This window comes from Phycomyces blakesleeanus (genome assembly GCF_001638985.1).
Source record: "Phycomyces blakesleeanus NRRL 1555(-) unplaced genomic scaffold PHYBLscaffold_1, whole genome shotgun sequence".
NCBI classification, from domain to species: domain Eukaryota; kingdom Fungi; phylum Mucoromycota; class Mucoromycetes; order Mucorales; family Phycomycetaceae; genus Phycomyces; species Phycomyces blakesleeanus.
Genome location: NW_017265134.1, coordinates 3,117,550 through 3,145,048, shown reverse-complemented (window position 1 = coordinate 3,145,048; position 27,499 = coordinate 3,117,550). Strand labels below are relative to the sequence as shown.

Below are 27,499 nucleotides of genomic sequence, written 5' to 3'. Positions count from 1 at the left end.
CTCTTCTTCATCTTTTAAGAATTTTATTGAAACATAACTTTAAAAAAACTAAAATTAAAAATATGCTTTCTGCTGAGAAATGTTGTGCTTCATGTAAGTTGGTTGGCCATAGCCGTAGTTCCAGCTCACTTTGTCCAATGAACAAAAAGAAAAATACTCTTAATGTTCCTCAAAAAAGAACAAATGAGTTTATATTTATTGAAGAATATTCTGCAGAGAGCAGTAGATGTAATACTAAACTATTACAATTAAGCAATAACATAGATTTTAACTTTTGTAACACTGACATATTTAGCTGCTGCTTTGAGAATGAGAATCGAGGAAGAGCCTGTATTGATCACAGAATCAGTAGCTTCTCCTGTTAATATTACCTCTGAGGGTATTATCTTTGAAGACAAAGACATTGAAGAATTTGAATTGGATGAAGAAATTGAAGAAGAAGAAAAAGAAGAAGAAGAGGTCGTTGTGCCAGTGGGTGTGAGCACTATTTCCCGTCAATGTCCCAGCTGTTCTGGAACTGATCATCAATGAGGTAACAGCTTACAGTGACCCAACAACCTGAGGTACAGACTTGGCCACAGATCAAGAATTAATGGTCTAAGCACCCACAAAATTGCTTGTCTATCTGTGTATACCAAACCAGCTGTTGACAATCAAGGGCAAATGGATGTAGAATGTCAACACTGTGGAGCCTTGATGTGGATGAACGAGAAAATTGGTAGTTCAGTACTTGAGAACATTAAATTTTCTATGTGCTGTGGTTATGGAAAGTTTGTCCTTCCTCCTTTGGAACTAACGCCACCTTAATTCACTGAACTCTTGGCACATAGAAGATGAAACACCAGTCATTTCTATGAAAAAATTAGAAGCTACAACAGTACTTTGCGTTTTACTTCTTTGGGAGCAAAAATCGACAATTTGGTTGCCAACAATATAGGAGGAGCCTATAATTTCAGAATCCACAGAACTGTTTGCCATAGGATGGGATCCATTTCCCCAACAAGTGATCAAGATCTTGCTCATTCTAAATATGCCCATTTATATATATATGATTCTCAAACTCAAGTTCAACACCATCAATGCAATGCTCCATATTTAAACAGAGAAATTATTGAAAAGATACAGTCTATTCTTTTGAATATCAATTCATTCATGTCTTTGTTCAGATCAATGAATCAAATTTCTAGCCATAATGGCTATATGACAGACTTGACATTGCGTTTAATTGCAGAGGGTCCCCAGGATCAGAGACGCTACAATGCTCCAACTGCTGATGAAGTTGCTGTATTAATAATGAGCAATGAAACAGCCTCTTCTCGAGACATTGTTCTGCATACTATTAATAATACTCTCCAAAACATAAATGAATACCATTGATCCTATGATGCTCTTCACTATGTTTTGCTTTTTCCATACAGTGAAGATGGCTGGACCATAAAATCTACCTCTCTTTCAGGAAAGCATGTAACAGTGATGCAGTGATATTCCAGTCGTTTGACGTACCGTCAATTATCTCAACATCATCTCCACCTCCTTGGCCGCCTCTTTCAGCAATTTATTGTTGATATGTATGCCAAAGTTGAACATAACCATCTACACTACATCAACAAAAATCAAGCTCACCTTTGTGTAGATCTGTATAGTGGCATCCAGGATGCAATTACCCTTGACAATACAAACGTGGCAAATCTTGAAAAGAGAGTAATTCTTCCTTCCTCATTTATTGGCAGTCCACAACACATGCGTGAGTTATACCAGGATGCAATGAGTATTGTTCATCACTTTGGCAAGCCTGATTTGTTCATTACATTTACTTGCAACCCATGATGGTCAGAGATTACTTCTTCTCTTCTGGGTAAACAAAAAGCTAATGACAGGCCAGATATTTGCTCTCGAGTTTTTAACTTGAAACTAAAGGAGCTTATGAAGGATTTGACCAAGAGACATATACTTGGGAAAGTGCTGGCATTCATTTATGTGATCAAATTTCAGAAGCGGGGACTCTCGCATGCTCACATATTATTAATTCTGCGTCCAGAAGATAAGCTAACAACAGTTCAAGACTATGATCATATAGTATCAGCCAAAATACCTGATCCAATTACTGAATCTCTTGCATATGCTACAGTCAGCAGAAATATGATCCATGATCCATGCAGTGAGCTAAACGAGACAGCACGGTGCATGAAGAATGGTAATTGTGAAAAGTATTATCCAAAGAAAGAACAAACAGAAACAGTTGAGGATGAGACTGGGTATTCTTTATATCAAAGACGCTTAAATGGAAGAACAGTTAAGAAAGAAGGTATAGAAGTGAATAACATTTGGGTTGTTTCTCACAGCAAGTATTTGTGTGCAAAATATGATGCCCATGTGGTGATCCAGACAATCAGATGTTGGATTTATCACATATAAGAATATATTCACATTGAGATAGCATAGTAGCTATCATCTTATCAGTATAAAATATATATAAATGATTAAGTAATCAGACCAATAATTATTATAGTTAGTACTGTAGATAATATCTTAAAGATTGTTAAGATAATTATATCATACTGCCAAGTAAACTATGTCAGAGCAATATGAAGCTAAATTAGTAGGAAGTCCTAAAGCTCTAGTATAAAAGAGAAAAGAATAGCTACAAGCTAAAGAAGTATGATTTATGACTTGATGTCATAATTGTAATACCGACACTAGTTAAGCAGTAAATACACTCTAATAACCAAATATAGTAAAGAAAGAAAGCCTTAAGAAACTAAGACGTGTGGTATTTCAGGTATGAAACAATAGAAAAATAAAATATTTGATAATAGAGACATATAGAAATACTTTGAGACTGTATATAAGTTATCCTTTATTCATAAATAAAAAGTGTCTCTTTTTATAAGAAAACACAATCTGCTCTTGTCATTACGTCTTAGTTTCTTAAGGCTTTCTTCCTTTACTATATTTGGTTATTAGAGTGTATTTACTGCTTGACTAGTGTTGGTGTTACAATTATGACATCAAGTCATAAATCGTACTTCTTTAGCTCTTAGCTATTCTTTTCTCTTTTATACTAGAGCTTTAGGACTTCCTACTAAATTAGCTCCATATCGATCTGACACAGTTTACCCGGCAGTATGATATAATTATCTTAACAATCTTTAAGATATTATCTACAGTACTAACTGTAATAATTATTGGCCTGATTACTTAATCATTTATATAAATTTTATACTGACAAGATGATAGCTACTACGCTATCCCAATATGAATATGTTCTTATATGTGATAAATCCAACATCCGAGTGTCTGGATCACCACACAACATTCTCTTTCATACATGTCATCAGCAAGTTCACAAACTCCTGTCCACAATCACTCTGCAACTTTCTCATTGGACCCCATGTACTAATGACGTCCAGTATTTGTAACGCAATCATAGCTGCCCTTTTATCAGGTATGGCACGCAATACATAAAATTTGCTTGCGATGTCTATCATCACTAACAAGTACTCATTTCCTCTAGTCAACATTGTAAATAGCCCAGCCAGATCTATTCCCCAACTGTCACCAGGAAGTGTTGCAGTCACAGGTCTTAAAGGATTATAACCTTTTCTTATGATATTATGACGTTGACACTGTATACATGATTGTATAAGATCATTTGCTTGACTCTTCAAGCTGGTCCAATAGATATATTTTCTCTTTAAGGCATGTAGTATAGCTTCTACACCAAAATGACCTTTCAAATGTTCTTCAACTAATAACTTATTCCTTTCATTTTCTGTGGGAGGAGTAAAGTACTCACCACTCAAGATGTCTGGTAGCTGTTCCATAGTGACAGCACTATTTCTCATGATAGATCTAACCACACTATCCTCACCCAGTTCATTTGATAATGTTTCAGTCTCTTCAGACAAACGTAACAACACATCAGGAAGCACATTCGAAACACCAGGCAAATGAACGATCTTAAAGTCATACTGTAAAATCGTGTCCATCCATGTGATCATCATCAGATTCGCAACATGTTAGGTATAAAAATATGTCAATGCCTTGTGATCCGTGTACAAGGTAAAGTGAGAACCATAGACATACTTGTGAAAACGCTTGAGTGCAAATACTAACGCTAGTAATTCTCTTTTGGTCGCAGAATACTGTCTTTCACTTTGGGATAAGCTCTTAGCCATGAAAGAAATATATTTTTTCTTGCCATTCTTGACTTGATACAACACTGCACCAATACCAGTAAGAGATGCATCACAGCTGATACTAAAAGGAGTGTTCATATCTGGGTACGACAACACCAGATCACTCAAAAGTGCTTTTTTCAAGTTATTGAATGCAGTTTGATGCTTATCTGTCCATAAATGGGTAATCGACTTTTTATTTCTCAATGAATCTAGTGGCGACATAATGGAAGATACAATCGGAATTGTTGTGGTGGTTGAAGTTGAAGAAGTTTTTAAGAGGAAGAATTGAAGATTTGAAATTAGGAACGAAGATTCGTGAGAACTTGTGTAGGTTTTGTTTATTGAGAAAGATTTTGTATCAAAGTTTGACCAGGTTCCTACACTGAACTACTACTGCTATTTATATTGTTTTGGATTGGGAAAATTATATGACTGGGGTCAGGTAATCGATCCTATCTGAGCCTTAATCAGAGCAACGTGATCTTGGGATAATTAATGTATGATTAATTATATAAATGTGTGTAGTCCCAATGAAGTATTAATATCGAAAGTAAATGTGTTTATGAGTTATAATTATGCTTATAATAATCCACTGATGTATCCCATATTATGGTGATATCATCATATGAAATATAATCACTATCATGCATGCTAAACCTGTGTGTTAAATAATAAAGTAATCGGTAGACACCTTTGACTGGAATAGCTGAGGCCTTATATTATTTCCTTCAGACTTATTCTCAATTACAGCAGTAGTCAATACTCATTTACAACAGGAATCAATGTTCTAAAATAGTTGATCAACCCACAATAACTTTGGATATCTTTACCTGTCTTTGATTGAGGAAATTCAAGAACATTAACAAGTTTTCTGCGGTCCATTGTAATTCCTTCAGATGAAATATGAAAACCAAGCAAATAAATTTCTTTCTGAAAGAAATGTCATTTTTTCGGATTCAACTTCAAATTGACCCTTGTTAATCTCTCAATCACTTGCTTCAAGTGTTCCTTGTGTTCCTCAAACGGTTTGCTTGTGCAAACAATGTCATCCACAAAAAACCGTATAAAAGATAGTTCTTCCAAAGCTATACTTATAGTTCTTTGAAATTGTGAACTGACATGCTTTATACCAAACACTGTACCAATAGGTTTGTACTGTACACCACGCCATGTGAAACTAAGTTTGTGTGTGTCCTTTGGGTTCAACCTCAAAGAATTAAATGCAGATTTCAAATCCAGAGTGGAATAAATATTCGCACCCTTTAAATCTTCAAACAATTCACCAATCAATGGCAAAGGCATATGATCGATTGACTTCAACAGGCAATTAATTAATCTGGGATCATGACAAACACAATATCCAGTAATTTCTCCTTTACCGTTTGTCTTCTTGACAACAGTCAAAGGCGTATTCCATTGTGTGTTTGCAGACGCTCTTTCAATTATATCATTGTCCAGCCATTCTTTCACCTGTTCATCCACTACATCTTGCATCTTGTAAGGAATGGGATAAGGGCTTCTGAACGTCATAGCATTTTCTGGAGTATCCAAACATACAACACTTTCAGGTGTAGTACAAAAACGAACCCTTAGGAATATCTTGATTGTCTTTAATGAACGGTTAAATATAATCCATAGCATCCTCAAACTGTTTGGGACCTACAGCCGGATTATTTTCCTTTTGTTCATTTTCTCTCTCAATGGATTCAAGAAGATCACTCTTATTATTGAAGTGTCTATCGGTTTCTCTACGTTCCTCACTTGAATCAGCATCATCATATAATAAAGGTAAACCATAAATATCAATATCAAGAGAAGACATATAATCAGTACCAATACTGATATCATACTCATGACTATTAGTTAAATTCATCACTTCAAACTCGCATTGAATAGTCTTACTATTGCAAGTTACACTGATCACACAAGTACCAATTCTTTTAATCTGGGTATTGCTATCAGCCAAACAAATAAAATACTTATGAACATTGTTTTTGTTCAACAAATCTTTATTAATGTAATTGATATAACTAATGGCTATTCCATTCTTCAAGCAAAAATTCTTGTCTACCAAACTGAACGTAGCCCCACAGTCCAACAAGAAGATGGTTCTAATAGAATTATTTGCCAAAATAGGAAAGATAATATTAGTGCCCATGTTCTTAAAATCTCTTTTAATAACCATGTCTTTAAGATTGTACTTACAATCTAATGCCCTCTTGGCCAGAGCACTAGTGTTGTCTTGGTACTCTGACCAAGATAACGAGGGACTCCCCTCAACCACAGTGGAAGCTCTTGCTGGTCTACCAGCAGAGGAGTGGACTGCCATCCTTGACACCTTTGTCAAGTACTTCTCCCGTTCCAGACAGGAGTGTCCCTTAACCCAGGGAGCCTTGCATGAGAAACAGATGCCATCCTTCATTGCCTTCTTGAAGTCCCATGACTTCTTGGGAGACTGAGAACCACGCTCGCAAGAGAAAGACCTTTTCTTTCCCTTGTGGGAACCAGCAGAGAGAGAGAACGCACCATTGTGAGCATCAAACGAACTCCAGAAGGACGCGGCAGTACCATTGGCAGGATTATGTAACAAAGCAGTGAAGTCACTTGTTGACACACTCACCAACAAGATGATGTCCTCAATCTTTGAGGGCATCTTGGTGCCATAGTTGGCTGACAAAAGAATGAGACAAGCTTCTCAGACTTCTGGACGCAGATTCCACCAGAAGCAGAGAACCAATTGAATACCATTGTCCAATGAGGCCTGGCAGCAGAACTTTTGGAACTTGGCACCAAAAGAACGAGCGGATTCTCCTTTGTCTTGTTTCATGCACCAGACACGACCCATGTTCAGGAACTTACAGAATGGCATGTCATAGTGATCCAGAAGAATACTTTCGGCCTTCTTCCAGTTGTAGGCCTTTCCTTTGAGCTTGTTCTCAAACCAAGAACGTTCTTCCTTGTTCAAACAAGTGGGCAACAGACGTTCCCAGCAGGAATCCAAGGACAGAGAGTGTGCTTCCAGGACTGTGGTAAACTCCTGGCAGAAGTCATACACTGAATCGAACACATCACGGTTGGCCTTCACCAGAGGACTCTCAGAACAAAGCTGGAGAAAAGGTAGGTTACTGGGAACCAGAGTGCTTCTCTTGTCATGAGGCTTAGATGCAGGAGCAGTGAAAGCCTTGAGGTTCTTGAGGATTTGCTCAGCCTCAGCAAACAGTTCTTGTGCTTCCTTGGCACCCTTGGAAGCAGACTTGGCAGCAGTAGAGGTGGGATCCTTCTTGGAAACACCCAAGTAGTGGCCTAGAGTGGCGTAGTAGTTGCCCTTCTTAGCATTGAGATCCTCCTCAGCAGAAGTCAGCAACATCTCCATGGTGGCCACAAGGTTGTTGTTAACTCTGACTCCAGAGTTACCCAAATAGATGCGAGGAGAATTGGCACTCTCATAACCAGAACGGCCAGCATTGGAACCAGAAGAACCTTCTTCAGAATCAGAGGCATCATTCTCAGAACCCAAGGGAGTCATCACGGTATCACCATCGTGGTCGGCAGAATCAGCAGCAGAAGGAGGAGGAATGACACCAGAGTTGACACAGGCGGTTTCTTCACCAGAAACGATAGTAGAGTTGACAGTGGATTGTTGAGACATTTCAAGAATTCAAAGTAAAAAATGTGGTATTTCAGATACAAAACAATAGAAAAATAAAATATTTGATAATAGAGATGTATAGAAATACTTTGAGACTGTATATAAGTTGTCCTTTATTCATAAATAAAAAGTGTCTCTTTTTATAAGAAAACACTATCTGCTCATGTCATTACGTCTTAGTTTCTTAAGGCTTTCTTCCTTTACTATATTTGGTTATTAGAGTGTATTTACTGCTTAACTAGTGTCGGTGTTACAATTATGACATCAAGTCATAAATTGTACTTCTTTAGCTCTTAGCTATTCTTTTCTCTTTTATACTAGAGCTTTAGGACTTCCTACTAAATTAGCTCCATATCGATCTGACACAGTTTACCCGGCAGTATGATATAATTATCTTAACAATCTTTAAGATATTATCTACAGTACTAACTGTAATAATTATTGGGCTGATTAATCGTTTATATATATTTTATACTGATAAAATGATAGCTACTACGCTATCCCAATATGAATATGTTCTTATATGTGATAAATCCAACATCTGAGTGTCTGGATCACCACAAGACGTAATGACAAGAGCAGATTGTGTTTTCTTATAAAAAGGGACACTTTTTATTTATGAATAAAGGACAACTTATATACAGTCTCAAAGTATTTCTATACGTCTCTATTATCAAATTTATTATTTTTCTATTGTTTTGTATCTGAAATACTACAGCCCATATTAATGTTGAGATCAGTACCTCTGTATCTTCCATGAAATATCTATACAAGTACATCTTCAAAGGTCATGACCATGTAATGACAAGTGTGCAGCCAACAAGAACAGAAAATGCAGTAACTGGAGCTCCGCAAGAAGAGCAACAACACACAAATGAAGTGAATAAATTTTTTGATGCCAGATACATGTCAGCATCTGAGGCATATTAGAGAATATTCTCCTTCAAGTTCCATCACAAATTCCCCACTCACTAAAGACTTGCTGTTCATTTCCAAAACCTGCAGCCTGTATACTATCTTGATTCCACAAATGCAGAAAGACTGTCTAACACCAACATCAACACTACATTGACATCATGATTTGCATTCAATGCTGAAAACACAGAGTCTCAGCAATATCTATATGTGGAGTTTCCTAGCCACTATGTTTGGCAAACAAAAGAAAAAGTGTGGACTTCACGTATAAGATTTGAAAAAGAAATCATAGAAAGAGTATATGCATTATCATCTAAAAACCCTGAGAAGCACTTCCTGCATATTTTATTACATAAAGTTCTAGGAGCCACAAGTTATCAACACTTAAGAACTATAGAAGTCATAGAGTATGACACAAATCAGATTGCATGTCGTGCTCTTGGTTTGTTAGTAGATGATTGTGAGTGAAATATGTGTATAGAAGAAGCTGCTGTCCTTTCGCTTCCATTAGAAATGAGACAGTTGTTTGCAGTCCTGTTAGTCTTTTGTGAGATATCAGACCGTTTTGCTCCTTGGAATGCCCACCAAAAATCAATGATAGAAAATTATCTTCACACAGCACAAACGGAGCAATCCAACCCTTCTCTTGAACCATCTCAAGATATGTATGACTGATGCATGTGGAGTATAGAAAACCACCTGTCCATTAATGCAGTATCAATATCTTCTTTTGATGGTTTCGTCCTTCCACCTTTGCCAGTAATAGCAGAGCAAAGTCGGACATATAGAAGATGTATATTGGTTAGTGGACAGGAAGACCTTTGTGCTGAAGCATCGACATTACCAGACCCAGATACCTTTGATTTTAACAATGATCAAAGGTCAGTTTACAGCAGTATAATGGAAGCAGTCAATACAGAACATAATATGTCAAGACTCTTCTTCATTGATGGCCCAGATGGTACTGAAAAGACTTTTGTTTTTTAATTCTTTACTCAGAAAAGTTAGACAACAAGAAAAGTTTGCCCTTGCTGTTACAACAAGTGGAATCGCTGCTTTGCTTTTGGATGGTGGTCGAACAGCTCATTCCCTTTTCAAAATCCCTCTCGAAGTTGATACACATTCAATGTGCAATATTCCTGTCAATTCCCAACTTGCAAAATTATTCCAAAGAACTGAGCTCATTGTCTGGGACGAAGTCTCAATAATAAGCAAGAATATTTTTAATGTTGTAAGCTGAACCATACAAGATATCATGAAGGCAATCAACCCAATACTTGAGCATGTATCATTTGGAGGGAAACTTTTTGTTTTTGGAGGAGACTTCTGTCAAGTTCTTTCTGTTGTCCCTCGATCTTCAAGAGCACAAATTGTAGCACAGTGTATCAACAAATCTCTTTTGTGATTGTATGTAAAGCAGCTTCCCCTTAGTCAGAACATGTGTGTGGCATAAGCAAGTGACTAAAATGGAGTAGATGATCTCAGAGATTTTGCAGCATATTTGTTACAAGTTGGTAGTAGCTCAGTTCCTATAATTGATGACAAATTCTCTATTCCTGTTCGTGCACAAATGTGTGCTGATGGCCATACTCTCAAGCACTTGGCCAGTACAATATTTCATGATCTTGCTAATAACACAACAAACACCGACTTCTTAATGAGTTGTGCAATTCTTACTCCTAAGAACAACGAAGTTAAGAAAATTAATAGTATATTAATCAATCAGTTCCCTGGAGAGGCATGTGAGTTTAAAAGCATCGACAAAGGGCTAAGTGAAGATGATTTGTTAGCATATCCAATTGAGTTACTTACACTGCAAAAGACCGCTGATTTTAGTTCCTGAAAACCTGCAAAAATTTTACTACAATTTTCGATTTTTAATTTTTTCAAATAATTTCTATTTTTTTCTGTTGTGATTTCAGATCGCTCTTTTTTAGCTGTAAAATCACACTACCATCATTTTTTTGGCCATAAAATTACAAAATTGGGTTTTTTTTTATATTATACACTTCTTTGATATAATTCTAAATTACATTGAAAAAGCACTTATACAAAAGTTAATATAATATTTAATAAAAATTATATATATTCTTAAGGTTTCACTTTTTATATTTCAAAATAAATCATTTAAATATTTTTTATGTATTATAAATGTGAATATAAAAATAAATATTTAATCCATATATTTCAAGGGAACGAGACAAAAGGTTGTGATTTCATTTTTACTGTGGCAATATTTTTGCGTGATTTTTCCCTTTGATATATGGAACTAAAATATCAGATTTTTTTATTTCACATGTTGTGAGAGGCGAATACTCCATTTTTGGATTATTTTTCGTCATGGTCGAATCATCGTCATATCAAATATTATAATTCTAAAAAAAGACTTTTAAAAAAAATTGCGTACACTTTTAGTAATGTGCGCAGTATTTGACTTGGTTAATGACTTAACAATATATGAGTATAATTATGATGATATGTGCGGTAGATGTATCAAAGAATTACTTGGCATACTATAGTCATGGCATAGAGCAGTATTTTATCTATTTATAATTTTTTTTTGGTATATAAAGACCTTGATCAAGATCTCTTAAAATCTATATAATTTTTTTTATAATTTAAAACAATCTACATGTCCAATAATCAAAAGAAAGACAGTTATGTTATCTGCAAATGTCTAGACTGTACAAAGTTGGATAGCTGTGGAAAGAAACAGAAAAGATAAAATGCACAACGACACTATGAGAAACATATAGTGCCTGTTGCCAAAGACGATGCAATGGGTAAATAACAAGAATAACTCGAGCTGTACATGTAAAATTAATATAAATTAATTCATAAAATAGATGTTCCTGAAGAACATTTTGACGACATGGAAGTAGATAGTATTGACAGTGACAATGACAATGATTATGATTACGAGAACGAAGGCGAAGGCGAATATGAAGACGAAAATGAAGAACAAAACATTGAATTTGATCAAGAAGGTAAGAAAATAAAATAAAATAAATGAACAAAATAATAATTGAAACTGATATATATTTTTTTTATTTTTTATTTTTTATATGATTATAATTGTAATTATATTTTTATTTCTACATCTTTACAACAATTATTCCTTTCCAGTTGACTTACCTTTGTCCCAAGAAGAGTCCATCTTTACTGCCGAAGATACAATTACAGGAGCATTTGTGGTTGATGGCGATGAGATTGAAGAAGGCGATACCGGTTTTGATTTTGAACAAGAAGAAAACTTTGATGAGACCAGTGGGACCTCAATAGTAGAATCAGGTATGAATTAATACGGTATAGACAATTAATCAATATATTAATTTAAACTAACTTAACCTTTGTCTTCATAGTTCGTCCTTCGTCTTTTGATAACATGCCCTTGTATATCCGCTTTGTTGCAGTATTCATTGTCATATTTCACTTGATCTTTTTGGTGGAAAGCGGTGGATCGATTCTCATTGAATTTTGTAATACTCTACTGTCTCTCTGTGATATGTCTGGCGCCCTTCCACTGACGATCAATAGCTTGAAGCATAAGACAGGATTTAACATGGCAACAGACGGAATGACAGTATACATTGCATGCTCACAATGTCATTCGATTTATCCTCCGGAAACAAGTCAAAGAGTCTGTACATTTAAGAAATTCTCTCAATCCGCCATTTGCAACAACAATCTCTTTAAAGTGTCAACCGGAAATCGTTCTCTTCCAGCAATGGTATATCCATTCAACTCTCTGAAGTACGCCTTGCAACAAAAATTCTCCAAGCCAGATTTCGTGTCCAAGATCAATTTGTGGAGAAGTCGTCAAATAATTGAAAACACCAAACTTGACATTTTCGATGGTGCAGTTTGGAGTGATATTAAAGACATCAATGGCAGACGGTTTGTTGATGATAGCCGATCTTTAATGTTGACTCTGAATATCGATTGGTTTCAGCCATTTGATGGACGAACACATTCCAGTGGTGCGATATATCTCTCTATCAACAATCTCCCACGGAGTGAACGCCTTAAGTCTGAAAATGTCATTTTTGTTGGTATGATGCCTGGGCCAAAGGAAGCAAGCACTGACAGCATAAATCATTACTTGAAGCCACTCGTTGACGAATTGTTGGAGATGTACATTGGTGTAGAAATGACAGACTCACAAAATAGAAAGATTGTTGTTCGTGCTGCATTGATGTGTGTTGCCTGTGATATCCCTGCCGCTCGCAAAACCTCTGGATTTACTGGCCACATGAGCACATGCGCCTGTCACAAATGTCAACGACAATTCACGACTATAAAGAAGACCAGCAAGCTTGACTACTCTGGATTCAAGTATAGCAATTGGGTGAGACGCACGAAGACAATGAATCTGGAACACGCTGTCAGCTGGGCAAATGCATTGAACAATACTGAGCGAACATGCCTAGAAAAAGAAAACAGCACTCGGTGGTCAGAGCTTCATTGGTTATCTTACTTTGACCCAGTCCGCTTTACAGTTATAGACCCTGTTGTAAATGAGTATTGACTACTGCTGTAATTGAGAATAAGTCTGAAGGAAATAATATAAGGCCTCAGCTATTCCAGTCAAAGGTGTCTACCGATTACTTTATTATTTAACACACAGGTTTAGCATGCATGATAGTGATTATATTTCATATGATGATATCACCATAATATGGGATACATCAGTGAATTATTATAAGCATAATTATAACTCATAAACACATTTACTTTCGATGTTAATACTTCATTGGGACTACACACATTTATATAATTAATCATACATTAATTATCCCAAGATCACGTTGCTCTGATTAAGGCTCAGATAGGATCGATTACCTGACCCCAGTCATATAATTTTCCCAATCCAAAACAATATAAATAGCAGTAGTAGTTCAGTGTAGGAACCTGGTCAAACTTTGATACAAAATCTTTCTCAATAAACAAAACCTACACAAGTTCTCACGAATCTTCGTTCCTAATTTCAAATCTTGAATTCTTCCTCTTAAAAACTTCTTCAACTTCAACCACCACAACAGACCCGATGCATAACCTCTATCTTGGAACTGCAAAGCGAATGATTCAGATATGGCGCGAGTGTAACTACATCAATGAAAAGAATCAGTTAACTATGCAAGAGCTTGCCAATGGTATTGTTGTACCTTGTGGATATGCGCGTATAACAAAGAAGATTGCCGATGGGTTTTCGTTCATGAAAGCTGATGAGTGGAAGTCGTGGTGCGTCATATACTCTTCATTTGTTCTGAAGCATGTGCTCCCAGCCAAGAATCTCGAAAATTGGATTTTGTTTGTTGACGCATGCCGCTTACTCACAAAACCTTCGATCAATGACAAAGAAATAGACGAAGCCCACAGTAAACTCCAATTGTTTTGTACAAGATTTCAGACACTGTATGGAAAATCGGCCGTGACACCGAATATGCATCTACATCTTCATCTTGGCGAGTGTGTTTATGACTTTGGGCCAATTTATGCTTTCTGGTTATTCAGTTTCGAGAGATACAATGGTTTGTTGAAGAATATCGAAACAAATCAAAAAGGCGGCTTCGAATCAACAATGATGAAGAGATTTTTGGAGAGAACATACATTGGCAGCTTCATACAATCTTTCGTCAACCATCTCCCCCAGTTCGCAATTGACTTTCTGCATCACATTTCAAATAGTCAAGATCAATTAGCAGCATTGCATCCATCTTCTACTGCCAGTACCTTTTCTCTGTCTGACTTTGTTGAATATTCGTTAAACCCTCGTCATTCTGCTTTGGGTTGTGAGCCGTTGCCCCCTTCAGTGTTTCCGATTAAACTCGACCAAAGGATTACAATGTGCAAGAGACATTATGAATGTTTACTGGAGTTTTACAGACACGCGTATGGCAGTCACGATCTTTTTGACCATTATTCAAACTGCGAGTCTAACCAGATTTTTGTCAATAACCGAATTGAGAAAATGAAACGGATATCTCTTCTTGGACAGGAATACTCTTCTGGATCTTATTTCCGCGCCTATTATCTTGAGAATAACAGTGAAGATAAAGCAGTGTTTCCTGGCCGTATACTGTATTTATTTCAACATTTGATAACCATCAACGAAACTGTCATCACCCATACTTTTGCGTTTGTTGAGTGGTACTCTAGTTATTCTTCGGGGAGTTACCAGCCGATGTTAAATGAAGGCATTGAGCTCTGGAATGAACCTTCTTCTGTACTTAATTATGAATGTATTATTCCAGTATATCGTTTATATTCACCAATCGCAATTGCTAAATATAGGTTTACTATAACTAGTGAATTTAAACGTTTAGTAATCCCTTTACCCCAAAAAATAGAAGCTTAAATAATATTAATAAAATACCACTTTGCACTCTTTTATCAATTTATTAGAAAATGTTTGATTTATTGTCTTATTGTTTCTTTGACCATGATGGCAGCTTGTTTTCCTTGGTCTTACTAAGCTGCTTATCTCTTATTCCTTTAAATTTATGCTCGAATGGATGGGTATTATTTTTCTTATCATGAGCTGCCTCATAATCCGCATCAAGTTCATCAATGAACCTATCTCCCTATATGTCAATGTAAGTATTATTACACACCATCCAAAAAAATAGTTTTTTGTACTATACCTCTTCGCTTCTCCAGCTTGGACGGAATCTCCAAAAAAAACTCTTTTCTGAGGACGAATCCTGTTCCTCTTCTTCTCTTTCGTCATCACTCTCAAGGTCTGACATGTAATCAGCATGGAGAATACTGTCAACATTCTCTCCAAAGCTGTTCACAAAGTGTGCCCGATTGGCTTTCAAGGCAGATTGTCTTCTTTCACACGACTATATATAAATATATAATATTTCTAATTTAATATCACATCTAGTATATTGTGTGCGTGTGTTTTTTACCTTTACACGTCGCTGACAAAGACAGGCCCGTCGATTCTCTTCCTGCTTCTTTTCTCCTGTTTTTTTTTCTTGCAACTTTCTGTTGCCAATGTGCCGCACAATCTTAGTTCGAAGAGTTGGCAAGTCCACCTTTTTCCCCTCTTCTTGACGACAAAGGTAATCGGTAACAGACTTCAGAACGAGTCTGTTTCCCTCACTGTTTTTATTTTCATTCGTATTGTATTGGTCATACAATTTCTCTTCACTCAAATAATCGCGCAACAATTGCTATAATATGAATGTATATTAAATTCTATCTACATAAAAACATATTATGATTACTTACATCCAATGTTGGTTGACGTCCAGGCGACATGTCTTGCTCAACTGCATTACTAGCAGTGGCTTCAGCTTTCTCAGAAGATGTGTTCTTCAAAACAGTGTTTAAGACACCATTCATGGTATCAAGTTTCTCGTACACATCATGGATGTTACGAGTTCTACCCGACGAATCACCTTCAAGATTCAACCGAGCTCTCTTTGGTGCTAGTGGTCTTTGATTGCTCACTGTTCCCTGTGAGTGTTGCAACATTATCGTCCTTATATCATTGGTATTTCTTGGTGGACTTTTTTTTGATTTTTATAAAAAACGAAAATAAAATTAATATAAGAAAATTGAAGACTGCCTGGTTTTAATCTACCTTCCCACAGAAGGTTCTTCACCAAAAGCATTGTTAACTGAATTGTTATTGAGATTTCTTGACATTGTGAATAATAAGAATAGCTTGTTTTTTTTTTAAATCCAAAGGGTCTATTTATATTATGTTTAATTTGGGCTTTAAGTTTTATTCTTTCTCAGAGAACACTATGATCTATTACGTAACAAGAACAGCTTTGAATGTTTCCACTCTTGTTGTGAGTATTTTATGTGTTTCTTTAATTTAATTTTCAATCCATGTTTTATTCTTATATTATGTATTAGTATTTGAATAATATGATTTTATACTATACTCTGTTTTTCATATGTATTAGCTGCTGGCATAGTGCAACTGCGTTTTCTTTCAATTCTAAGTTACAGACAAAAATTATTTTTTGATTTATTTATTTTTAAAAAAAACCCCGAATTCGTATTTAATAGAATAACCGTGCCCCTCTTTTTTATTTTCTCTTTCTTTAACCTGCTCTTCTCATTTTGTCTCTTTTTATATGTCTTGGTAAGCTTACTCTTAAGATCTCAACTTTTATTAATACTTTTGGCTTTTAGAATCATCTTAATATATATTAGATAAACAATACACTCAACAAGCATTCAAAACAGTACAGGTAATAAACAATCTCCTAACTAAAATGAAACACCTTGCTGACTAAATATTTTTTATTTTTAAAATGATAGGGCTTCTATCCATTTTGTAATAAAAGATATTTTGCTCTTGACACTATATACTTTCTGGCATTGTCAGTCTATGAAAAGGTAATATATATATAACTCAACTTAAATAATATAACTTATCAATTCTTCTTCTCAGATAAATATGTCACACCTTTTTTTCAAGTCATACTGGTTTGCCCCCTTTTGCAAATGCATGTCTATAATATGTAAGTAATTCAAGTGTCTTTACAATCAAAGCGTACATATTAATAAAGTTGTTTATTTTATTTCTTGCTTTTTATTTAAAAGAAAATATCAATCAAATGGATTTTTATTCTATCGCAAGATTTGTTATGAACCCCCATAAATGATCTAGTAAGTATGTTATTTCATTTTATTTCATAAAGAAACCTGTATTAATACTTCTGTATCTTTTTTTGCTCTAAGCTAATGTAGTTCCAAACAAACGTATTCTCCAAGAAAATACCAAGGATTTCATTTTCAGTTAAAGAAGTGTAAAACCAAAAAATGTACCGAATACATGAAACTGATAAGGTAGGGAAGTATAGTATAAGTTAGGTTAAAGAAGTATTAGTGGTCCATATTAAATAGCTAAATATATTTTCCAACCATTCAAAAATCAATAAAAACCATTTTTTCCATGAGATTCTATTTCAAATGCGTCATCTCTTGATGATGTCAACAAGATCTATTTAAGTTTTTTTTTACAATCATTCATTTGAATGCTGGTTCCTGTCAGATTTCAGACTGATTCTAGGTCGATTTTAGTGAGATCTATCCAATAATATCATGTAATTAAAGCAAATAAAAATTTTTAAGAGGTAGAGAGTTCAAAGCCAATTCCATAACAAGTAGGGTTTAGGTACGGTTTGAAGTTATGGGTGAATATATAACCAGAATTACAGACAATTATAACATTTCAAGAAAAGAGGGAATTATAACTCTCAATTTATCTATTGATTTTAGTATCTATAATCTCATCATTTGGTTAACTAAATGAACCAATTTTTGTAACAAATACCGAACTATAATTGAACATAAACCACCGATTTTTGGAGGATTTAAACAAAAATTAAGCTACTTAAATCGGTTATCTTTTGCAGTGTTAACAGTCTTAACTCTGGGTCACTGCCTCCACATTCTCTTATACTAAAAAAAGACTGTCCTATAATGCTTCTTTGCAATCTTGACCCTAAGAATGACTTATGTAATAGTATACATCTGATATGTAATTCATTTGGTGGCCATGTAATCAAAGTAACAATTGTAACTGGATTGCACTGTGGAAAATTTGTTCTTATTTCTAAGATCAAGCTCAGTCCTTCCGAGTCTACTTTCTCAATCAATTTCCAGTGTTGTCAGTTTCCTATCCATCTTGCTTTTGGAATGACCATAAACAAACACAGGGTCAAACACTTGATAGTGTTGGCCTGTATCTCCCATCCTCAGTATTTGGTCATGGCCAATTATATGTTGCTTTTTCTCAGGTTCAGAGACCATCTTGTGGTGATCCAGACACTCGGATGTTGGATTTATCACATATAAGAACATATTCATATTGGGATAGTGTAGTAGCTATCATCTTGTCAGTATAAAATATATATAAACGATTAAGTAATCAGCCCAATAATTATTACAGTTAGTACTGTAGATAATATCTTAAAGATTGTTAAGATAATTATATCATACTGCCGGGTAAACTGTGTCAGATCAATATGGAGCTAATTTAGTAGGAAGTCCTAAAGCTCTAGTATAAAAGAGAAAAGAATAGCTAAGAGCTAAAGAAGTACAATTTATGACTTGATGTCATAATTGTAACACCGACACTAGTTAAGCAGTAAATACACTCTAATAACCAAATATAGTAAAGGAAGAAAGCCTTAAGAAACTAAGACGTAATGACAAGAGCAGATTGTGTTTTCTTATAAAAAGGGACACTTTTTATTTATGAATAAAAAAAACTGATATACAGTCTCAAAGTATTTCTATACGTCTCTATTATCAAATATTTTATTTTTCTATTGTTTTGTACCTGAAATACCACACATCTGGGGTCAAAATTATAATTAAGTGTCCATCTGACACACCTATGCCCCCAAGTACTATATATATCAATAATGTTATATACAAGGAAGTGCTTTCTACAAACTAGATCAGAAACCTTATGCCTATGATCTATAACTTAAATTCTATAAAAGTATGCCCTTTTCTTTTATTACTGTCAACTTTATATATTTTTCATGCTATTTTATATTTATGCAACATCCAAAGATCTTTTTTTATTCTTATTTTTTTAAATTTCTTATATATGTCTATACTATTATAATATAACTTTTCTTATTCATCAAATAAACTTATAAATAAAAAGAGGATAAACAAATAACCATATTAATTGTGTTATACAGCACTCAAACTTCCTATAAGAAAAGGTTTTTTATTAATGTCCAGTAGGATCTGAGGCCCCCCCGAATGAAGTGGGGAGGGGGGGGACCCCCCAAACACTGCAAAAACACCTTAAAATAATTGAATTCCACTTACCTGGAATTATCGATAATAGTAGCCAAAAAATTACAACCCAGGTCATTTCCTGTGTTTAGCAGCGAGAATATATTTAAAGACATATCATTGGCCTAATATATATCAGAGTCCCTGAGAGAATTTTTTCAAAATAATAAAGACAATTATAATAAGCAACGGCTGTTACACACTTCCTTTATTATTAAAAAAAATTAAGTGAAAAAATGTTTTCCATTGCCAATCCCGATGAAGTTCGTTGCAAATGCACAAGATGCAATCGCAATCCTCTTGGATACACCATGACAGATAAAAGAACTGCCAAGCGTCATGCCCAGAATGATAATGACAGGAATATGGATAAAACCATTAATGGTAAATTAAGTTATCAATTTTTCATTTATTTATATGATGTATTCTAATCCATTAGAACAAATAGTTTTGACAGCCGAAGTAAACACTGGTGAAGCTGATATGGACGTAGATCAAATTGAAGAACATATTGAATGTAATAGTATTTTATTTTTTATACCCAATGCGCACTCTATTTAAACTCGGTACCAATAGATGATAATTACTCCAATGGTGCACCCTCACCAGAGCAGTATGTCAATACCCACTTACCTCTTTTGGTGGAAGAATCTCTTTTTGAAACAGAGGAGTATACCTCAGAGTATGAGTCTGAATATGAGTCGTCGGATGAATTTGAGCAAGAAGAACAGAACAGAGAGCAAGAACAGGGTAAATATTAAAAATAAACTATGATTGAAGAAAAAAGGTTTGACTTAAAGAAACAAAAAATTAATATTATTTTATGATAACTTACAGAGTCTACAGAAAACCTTCCAGAGAATATTTGGCATCGAGTAATTGCGGTTTTCACTGTGATATTTATTTCTAGCTTCATTGTGGATGAAGGCGCAGTAATTTTGATTACATTCATAAATACAATCCTCGAACATTATGGAGAGGATTTCCGACTTCCCACAAGCATTCCGGGTTTGAGGAAAATGACAGGATACAATGACTTGACAAACGGCGTATCAAAATATGTAGCATGCAGTAATTGTCACACATTGTACGATTACAGCAACAACACACATACATCCTGCAATTTCAAAAGAGTTGGTAGTAAGACGCATTGTAAGAATGATCTCTACAAGTCTAGTATGAAGAACGCCATGATTCCAAAGTGCACATTTGTTTATAACTCGTTGACAACTACCTTGAAAAAAATGTTTACACGTCCTTCTTTTGAGAGTATGATCAACAGATGGAATCATGAACCAAAAGTCGACGGTACTTTATTCGATGTATATGATGGAAAGATGTGGAACGAATTAGTAGATGAGGATGGTGTCCAGTTTGTTTCGAAGGAACGATCATTACTATTGACACTGAACATTGATTGGTTTCAACCATTTGATGGAGTAACATATTCTTGTGGTGCGATATACCTGACAATTAACAATCTGCCGAGAGAAGAGCGGAACAAGGCAGAAAATGTCATTCTTGTTGGATTGATGCCTGGACCTAAAGAAGCAAGCACCGACGAAATCAATAACTATTTGCGTCCTCTTGTTGATGAACTTATGCTATTGTATAAAGGTATCACAATTGATACATATAACTGCTCAGGTGCTCTGGTGCGTGCTGCTCTGTTGATGGTTGCATGCGACATCCCTGCTGCAAGAAAGACGTGTGGGTTTACATCTCACAACAGCACATGTGCATGCTACAAATGCAATCGTCAGTTTGCTCATGTTGATGGGACCACTGCTGTAAACTATTTTGGGCTTAAGTTTTCGGAATGGGTAGGCCGCACAAAAGAAGAAAATCGCAGACATGCAAACCTGTGGAAGAATGCAAAGACATTGACAGAGAGAAAGCGATTGGAAATTGAGAATGGTGTTCGTTGGTCTGAGCTTCATCGACTTGTGTACTTTGAGCCAGTGCGTGCAACCATTATCGATCCCATGCACAACCTTTTTCTCGGGACTGCAAAACGAATGATGGATATTTGGATTGCAAACAATTTGCTTGATGACAAAGATTTTGTAGAGATGCAGGAAGAGGCTAATAGAATGGTACTCCCTGTAGGGTATACGACTCTGAAGATAAAGATTGGAAAGAAATTTCCGTTTATGAAGGCAGATGAGTGGAAATCATGGTGCCTGATATACTCTCCTGTTCTGCTTAAGACACGCCTGCGAGATGATCTGCTTGGCAATTGGATCCATTTTGTCGATGCATGCAGAGAATTGACGAAGCCAAGTATCACCAAAAATGAGATCAAAAAAGCTCACGAAAGTTTGGAGGAGTTCTGTGTTGGTTGTGAAGACTTTTATAAACCAGATGTATTCACGCAAAACATGCATCTCCATCTCCATCTAAAAGAAACAATTGAGGACTTTGGGCCAATTTACGGATTTTGGCTATTTAGCTTTGAGCGCTATAATGGTGTATTGAAAGGGTTTGAGACAAACCAGAAGAGTGGGTTCGAGAATACCTACATGAAAAGGTTTCTTGAGAGTTCTTACAATGGTGACTTTTGTCAAGCGCATCTCAGAAATGTTACCAGCCCTTTACTCCTCTCTCTCTTTCTCAAGCTGTCTGGTCGTAAAATCTATAATCCTGCACTTTCGCCACATCCTTTGATACCGTCATTCTTTCACTTGCCAACGTTCCTACAATCCGCTGAAAAGCCTTCAAAGCAAACATTTGGCAACGAACCTCTACCTCTTTCCGCTCTACCATTGTGTTTGAAGCCACCAACAACAATGAGAAAATCTGAGTATGATTGTCTGCTCGATTTCTATAAAATTGAGTATGACGATGATTGTCTTTGCAGTGCCAAGACAACAATCAGGAATTGTTGGTTTGTGAATGACCGAATCCAGAAGATTTCGTCCATCAATCTTCTTGGACAAGTTTACACAGGTGGAGAAGGCTTAGTCGTGAGAGGATCGCATATACAAGCGAAATTTATTGAAAAAAGTGGAGACTCTGAGGAAAGATATGCTGGTCGTATTAAGTACTTGTTCTTGCACGATTTTACACCAAACCTCACGCACACCAACCTTTCCCCTTGTCACAACCCCCAACACGTATTTGCCTTCGTTGAGTGGTACAAAATTCCTCGCCATCAACCTAGAATCAAGCAGGGCATCGAGTTGTATGAGCCAGAATTTCTGAAGTATGACTACGACAACATTCTGCCTGTCTACCGCATCTTGTCGCCAATTGCAATTGGAAGTCATGTGTCTGGTAGTGGTGCGGCAAAAGTCGTTGTTATTCCTCTGCCAAGAAAGCTGTACGCTTAATAAAATACTCTATCTTTTTTTTAAACTAATAATAATATAAAACATAGTTCATAGACATAAAAAGAGATGTGATAAAGAGTGCAACTAAAAAGACAGAAATTTTATTATACGCGTTTTGACCACGTAGGCATTTTTGTGACCAAGCCACGAGGAATTGTCTTGTGTACTAACACATGACTCCGCGACTTCAACTGCGTTGCTCTTTTTCCCAAGTCATCTCTGGCGAGCTCATCAAGAAAGTCAAACACGGTATTCAACTATAAATGTATATATACATCAGGAATCAAACAACAGAAAAACCATTTTATATAAAACATTACCTCATCACTACGCCAATCAGGACGAGATGCAACAACAGAAGTATCGGTTTCTGTCTCATCACCAGACATTGCATCTCTGTAAAAAACGCCATTATAATCCCGATTAAACTTTTCAGTGACGGCATCCTTATGCTTTGTGTACGTTCTTTTTCTCCTTTTATTAAGCTACGATATATATAATATTTTAAGTATACTTGTCAAAATTGAATTATTATAAATAGAAATGCTTACAGCAGTCTTTCTATTTCCTCTTCTGTTTGAGGTAGTGTTTGTCTGTCTGTCTTCTTCAGTAAGCTTACTAGCAGCCAAGCGATTGTAATAGCTGTTTACAATTATACCACATAGCTCTTTTGGTGGTACCATGGCTGCTACAGGTTGACGACGAATGTAAAGCATCAAATCACTTGCAAGATTCTTGTTAAACTCGTCAGACAAACCAACATTGACATCCCAAGTTGGTTTATCATCATTCTCTCTGATCAACTCCAAATCATCTGTCTTAAGATTAATATCTCTTAACCGCCCCCGAATAATACTCTATTAAAGGTATATTGATGTTAGATTTAAAGGGAGATTGTTTTTATAATTTTAGTATTTGAGCTTACTGAGATCTTTGGGTGTCTTGAGCTGCTTATGATGTCCTGAGGATCCATATCAGAATCCAGAACGGCTTGCATGCCAGTCAATTGAGCACCCACCTGGCATTGTACTGTTCAAATAGTCAGTCTATTGGAAAACAATATAGTTTGTGTTTAATTACCTTTCAATTCACTAACATCGGAACTAACGGCTGTCATTTTGTCATTGAGTGTAGCGAGAAGACTGACTACATCATTAAACTCTGACACTGGAATTGACATATTTTCTGGTCTAGGAGCAATCATTGGATTTGACGATTCTATACACCCAGTGTTGACTGCGTTGATCAATGGCCTAGATGTTGATCCATTGGTACGTGCGTTCTGGTTGATGTTAGTTCTTGGAGCCATTATCTGTATTTTTATATAATAAAATAATAAGTTTCTGGTATATATTGCCTGATATTTCTATTTTAATAAATTTTTAAGAGAGTACTTTACACGTAAAGAATTGTAGAGTAATTGAGTGATTAAACAATTATGTTAATGATTAAGTGAGCAAGTTGAGCAAGTGTATGAGTGTGTAAATACTTCTTTATTTAAATGATCGAGGAGATCGAAATATATTATTTTGAAAAAAATTGAGCTAGAAAACAACTTCTTTAGGTATATAGTAAGTAACAATTGTTTTATGAAACATATAAAGCTATAATTAGTAGACAATTTTTTTTTCAAAGTAAGAGAAACAGTCTAATAACTTTTTCAGGGTCTACGGCTTTTTCAAACACTGTTTTTTATTTTCCCACCTTTTTCTGTTTTTCTCTACTCTTTAATAATATTAATAAAAATAACACTCTTTTAATCCTACTATGTTTCACTTTAGGCACCCTTAATATATACATATGATGCAGGTGTCTTTCATTATACAAGAGGTACTTTACTATTAAATATATCATTATTTTACTAACTATAAATTACTTTAAATAGCCATTACATATATTTCTCTGATATAACCGGTGCAGACAAAAAAAAACACAAAAACATATTGGTGGCATGTACGTATATATCTATATCAACATCTTCTTCCCAGTATTAAAAACAATATCTAACATCTACTTTAAATATAGCTCACCCTTGATTTACATATGGTCAGTAAAAACAAATCATTTAAAGAATATAAGGGTACGTGTTATTCATTTTATTATTGTGTTGTTTTTATTTTGTTTTGTTTTTTTATATCAGCATTCTCACTCTCCTTTTTTATAGTTGAAATGGTTCTTCACATTCTTATATGACCGGTACTCAAGGACAAGACATGTTCCTTTAGTAAATATGTATGTATATGTTTTATATTCCTTTCTTTGTAATATATACTTGAATGACGCATTGGCTCGTAGCTTTTGATAATATAAATCTGTGTTTTATTCCATTATTAACAAATTATTCTAACAGTATGTAAGTATCTTTCTACTCCCTTTAATCAAATAGCTTCAGTAAGCATATATACTCACTATCCGAGTTTATTAATTCAAAAAATTCTGAAACAAAATTTATAAGAAGTACAATATAACAGATTAGTGTATTTAATAGTAATACTATATAGAATTCTTATTATTGCCAAAAAAAAGGCTTTTTTTATCCAAAATAAAAACAAATAAAAAACCATTTTTCAAAACAAAACAATATCCAATTGAGTAACTCGTGCTTAGCATTTGCACCTATGAGAATTTTTTCTTCGATTCATTTAGCCAATAAACATTAAAGAAGTGCCCTGTTATTACGCCTGTTATTACAAAAACAAGGCCTACATCAAATTACAGGTGTAATCAGTGGTAGATAATACATTGTTCTGCATTTGGAATAGTCTATATAATTGATCCCCAAGAACAGTTGATACACAGACATTATATCTAAACTCCCGGTTTTTATTTTTGGAATAAGATAATATTCAATTATTTTTGACACTTTATTCAATAACTTGTCAACTATGATTTCCTTAATATTTACGAGTAATTCATTTTTATGTGACAAAATATCCCGATAATCAAAACCTATTATTATAATAATTCCCAATGGTTTTTGCAGTGAAAGGGGGGGGGAAGCACTACTCCCCTAGTAATTGCTATTAAAAAGCACGTGAAGGAAAGTGAGTTATCTGAAGAAATAGCAATGCACTTGGTAGAGAAGAAGAGGGTTTTGGGGAGAAAGACATTAGATTTCTTAGGAAAAAACCAAAACAGTATATTTACTAGCTAATAAAAAACATCAAAAAACTTAAGTTTGTATAAAAAGTTACTTTAATAGAACGTTTAGAATCTTTTTTATCTATAATTGTTTTTGTTTGTTGGAATAATTATATGTCTTTTGACGAATATATAGCTTTAAACGTAAAGAAGTATAAGTATCGTGTATATAAGTTGTATATGACAAGTATAATTTATATAGATTATTTTATACTATATTAAATACTTTTTGAATTACAGACTTCTTTTCTTACTGTCTTGGATTATTTCTTTTATATTATTTTATATTACATTTGAGCTTGTGAAGTCCCGCACAAATATAAGTGGAATTATTTTTAATTTTTACTATGTGGCATTTCAAAATTAGGACAGGAAAATAATTTTGAGGCTGTCCTGAAGGCTATATAATAATAGAATATAATTTTTCTAGAACTACAAAGAATTAGGCAACATCACCGCACTGCCGGTCAACCAAAATTTTGTTGTTTACGGCTTTTTAAAATATTAATTGCGTAACTTCAATGTATTCTTCGATAGTATAGTGGTAAGTATCCCCGCCTGTCACGCGGGAGACCCGGGTTCAATTCCCGGTCGGAGAGATTTTTGGTTTTTATCTTGTTAGACATTGTCATTTTCGATCTGTGTTGTTCTTCCAATGCTGTAACACAGCCAAAATTGGTCAAACTGACTGGGAATCGTAAACAAAGATAAAAGAAGATAGAAAGATAGATAACTTTTATTGAATGAAATAACACCCTCTTTTATATCTTTTCTAAACCTACTCAGCCATTATAAATGTCTGTTTTGGTTTCTATTCTACTTTTGTTAAGCTATGTGCTTTCTAATTCTTTTGTGAACAAAAGGAAATCACTTTAGTCATTGTTCTCAAAAGAGAATTCTGTGTAATCGTCATCCTGATTGGCTGACAAGAATTCGGGCATGACAATATTATTTTGATGAATTTGTAAAATCTGAAAATGGTTAACCGCAGTATAATGACTCTTCTTTTATTTAAATATAATATAATAGCTACTGCAGATAATATGCAGTATTAGTTTAGAAACCTATATAAGACAATTCAATTCATATCAATAAAAAGTATCTTTTATCCTCTCTTTGATTTTATGTATACTCCTTGATCCCCAGTGGGTTTGACCTTTTGACTTTGTTATAGTAAAAGGAAGATCAACCCAGATCAGAAACAACAACATTATGTTGTACTCGAATTCTTGTCAGCCAATCAGGATACACTGCAAAAAACCCTTAATTTCACCTGTGGGAAATAGGTAGATAATATGATACATAGTAGAGCCAAATTCAAATCCACACCTTTTTTTTTTATTTTTAACGGCAATAGTAATATTATGGTTTTTTATTGGGTAATAGTCAAATGTTTTATATTTTTGGTTGAGCATATGTCTGGGATTTTTTTTGTTCTTTTGTATATTGCGGAATTAATATTATTTTGTATATTGTCTCATACAAATTAATAA

General features: G+C 34.8%; 6 protein-coding genes and 1 non-coding gene across 7 annotated transcripts; 5 read left to right on the top strand and 2 right to left on the bottom strand.

Annotated features, from left to right (window-relative positions):
- Positions 1 to 62: 62 nt before the first annotated feature.
- Positions 63 to 1,377, top strand: PHYBLDRAFT_72898 (hypothetical protein; the record flags this gene model as incomplete). The annotated part of the gene is made up of 4 exons (XM_018442741.1): positions 63 to 228; positions 296 to 475; positions 644 to 770; positions 867 to 1,377. 4 exons carry the CDS (start codon positions 63 to 65, stop codon positions 1,375 to 1,377), a joined length of 984 nt encoding a protein of 327 aa, XP_018299250.1.
- Positions 1,378 to 6,876: 5,499 nt separating this feature from the next.
- On the bottom strand, positions 6,877 to 7,830 carry PHYBLDRAFT_138753 (hypothetical protein; the record flags this gene model as incomplete). The annotated part of the gene is made up of 1 exon (XM_018430069.1): positions 6,877 to 7,830. The coding sequence occupies one exon, from the start codon at positions 7,828 to 7,830 to the stop codon at positions 6,877 to 6,879; it is 954 nt and encodes a 317-aa protein (XP_018299249.1).
- A 756-nt stretch (positions 7,831 to 8,586) lies between these two features.
- Positions 8,587 to 8,910, top strand: PHYBLDRAFT_138752 (hypothetical protein; the record flags this gene model as incomplete). The annotated part of the gene is made up of 2 exons (XM_018430068.1): positions 8,587 to 8,709; positions 8,836 to 8,910. The coding sequence occupies 2 exons, from the start codon at positions 8,587 to 8,589 to the stop codon at positions 8,908 to 8,910; spliced, it is 198 nt and encodes a 65-aa protein (XP_018299248.1).
- A 4,882-nt stretch (positions 8,911 to 13,792) lies between these two features.
- Positions 13,793 to 15,103, top strand: PHYBLDRAFT_161832 (hypothetical protein; the record flags this gene model as incomplete). The annotated part of the gene is made up of 1 exon (XM_018434490.1): positions 13,793 to 15,103. One exon carries the CDS (start codon positions 13,793 to 13,795, stop codon positions 15,101 to 15,103), a length of 1,311 nt encoding a protein of 436 aa, XP_018299247.1.
- A 67-nt stretch (positions 15,104 to 15,170) lies between these two features.
- Positions 15,171 to 16,404, bottom strand: PHYBLDRAFT_138748 (hypothetical protein; the record flags this gene model as incomplete). Its single annotated transcript, XM_018430067.1, has 5 exons — positions 15,171 to 15,329; positions 15,390 to 15,590; positions 15,660 to 15,926; positions 15,985 to 16,264; positions 16,340 to 16,404. The coding sequence occupies 5 exons, from the start codon at positions 16,402 to 16,404 to the stop codon at positions 15,171 to 15,173; spliced, it is 972 nt and encodes a 323-aa protein (XP_018299246.1).
- A 4,661-nt stretch (positions 16,405 to 21,065) lies between these two features.
- PHYBLDRAFT_73689 (hypothetical protein) lies at positions 21,066 to 25,421 on the top strand (the record flags this gene model as incomplete). Its single annotated transcript, XM_018442901.1, has 2 exons — positions 21,066 to 21,791; positions 25,392 to 25,421. 2 exons carry the CDS (start codon positions 21,066 to 21,068, stop codon positions 25,419 to 25,421), a joined length of 756 nt encoding a protein of 251 aa, XP_018299245.1.
- Positions 25,422 to 26,533: 1,112 nt separating this feature from the next.
- PHYBLDRAFT_t19 lies at positions 26,534 to 26,605 on the top strand. Its single transcript has one exon. It is a non-coding gene; the product is annotated as a tRNA-Asp (tRNA).
- The last annotated feature ends 894 nt before the right edge of the window (positions 26,606 to 27,499 follow it).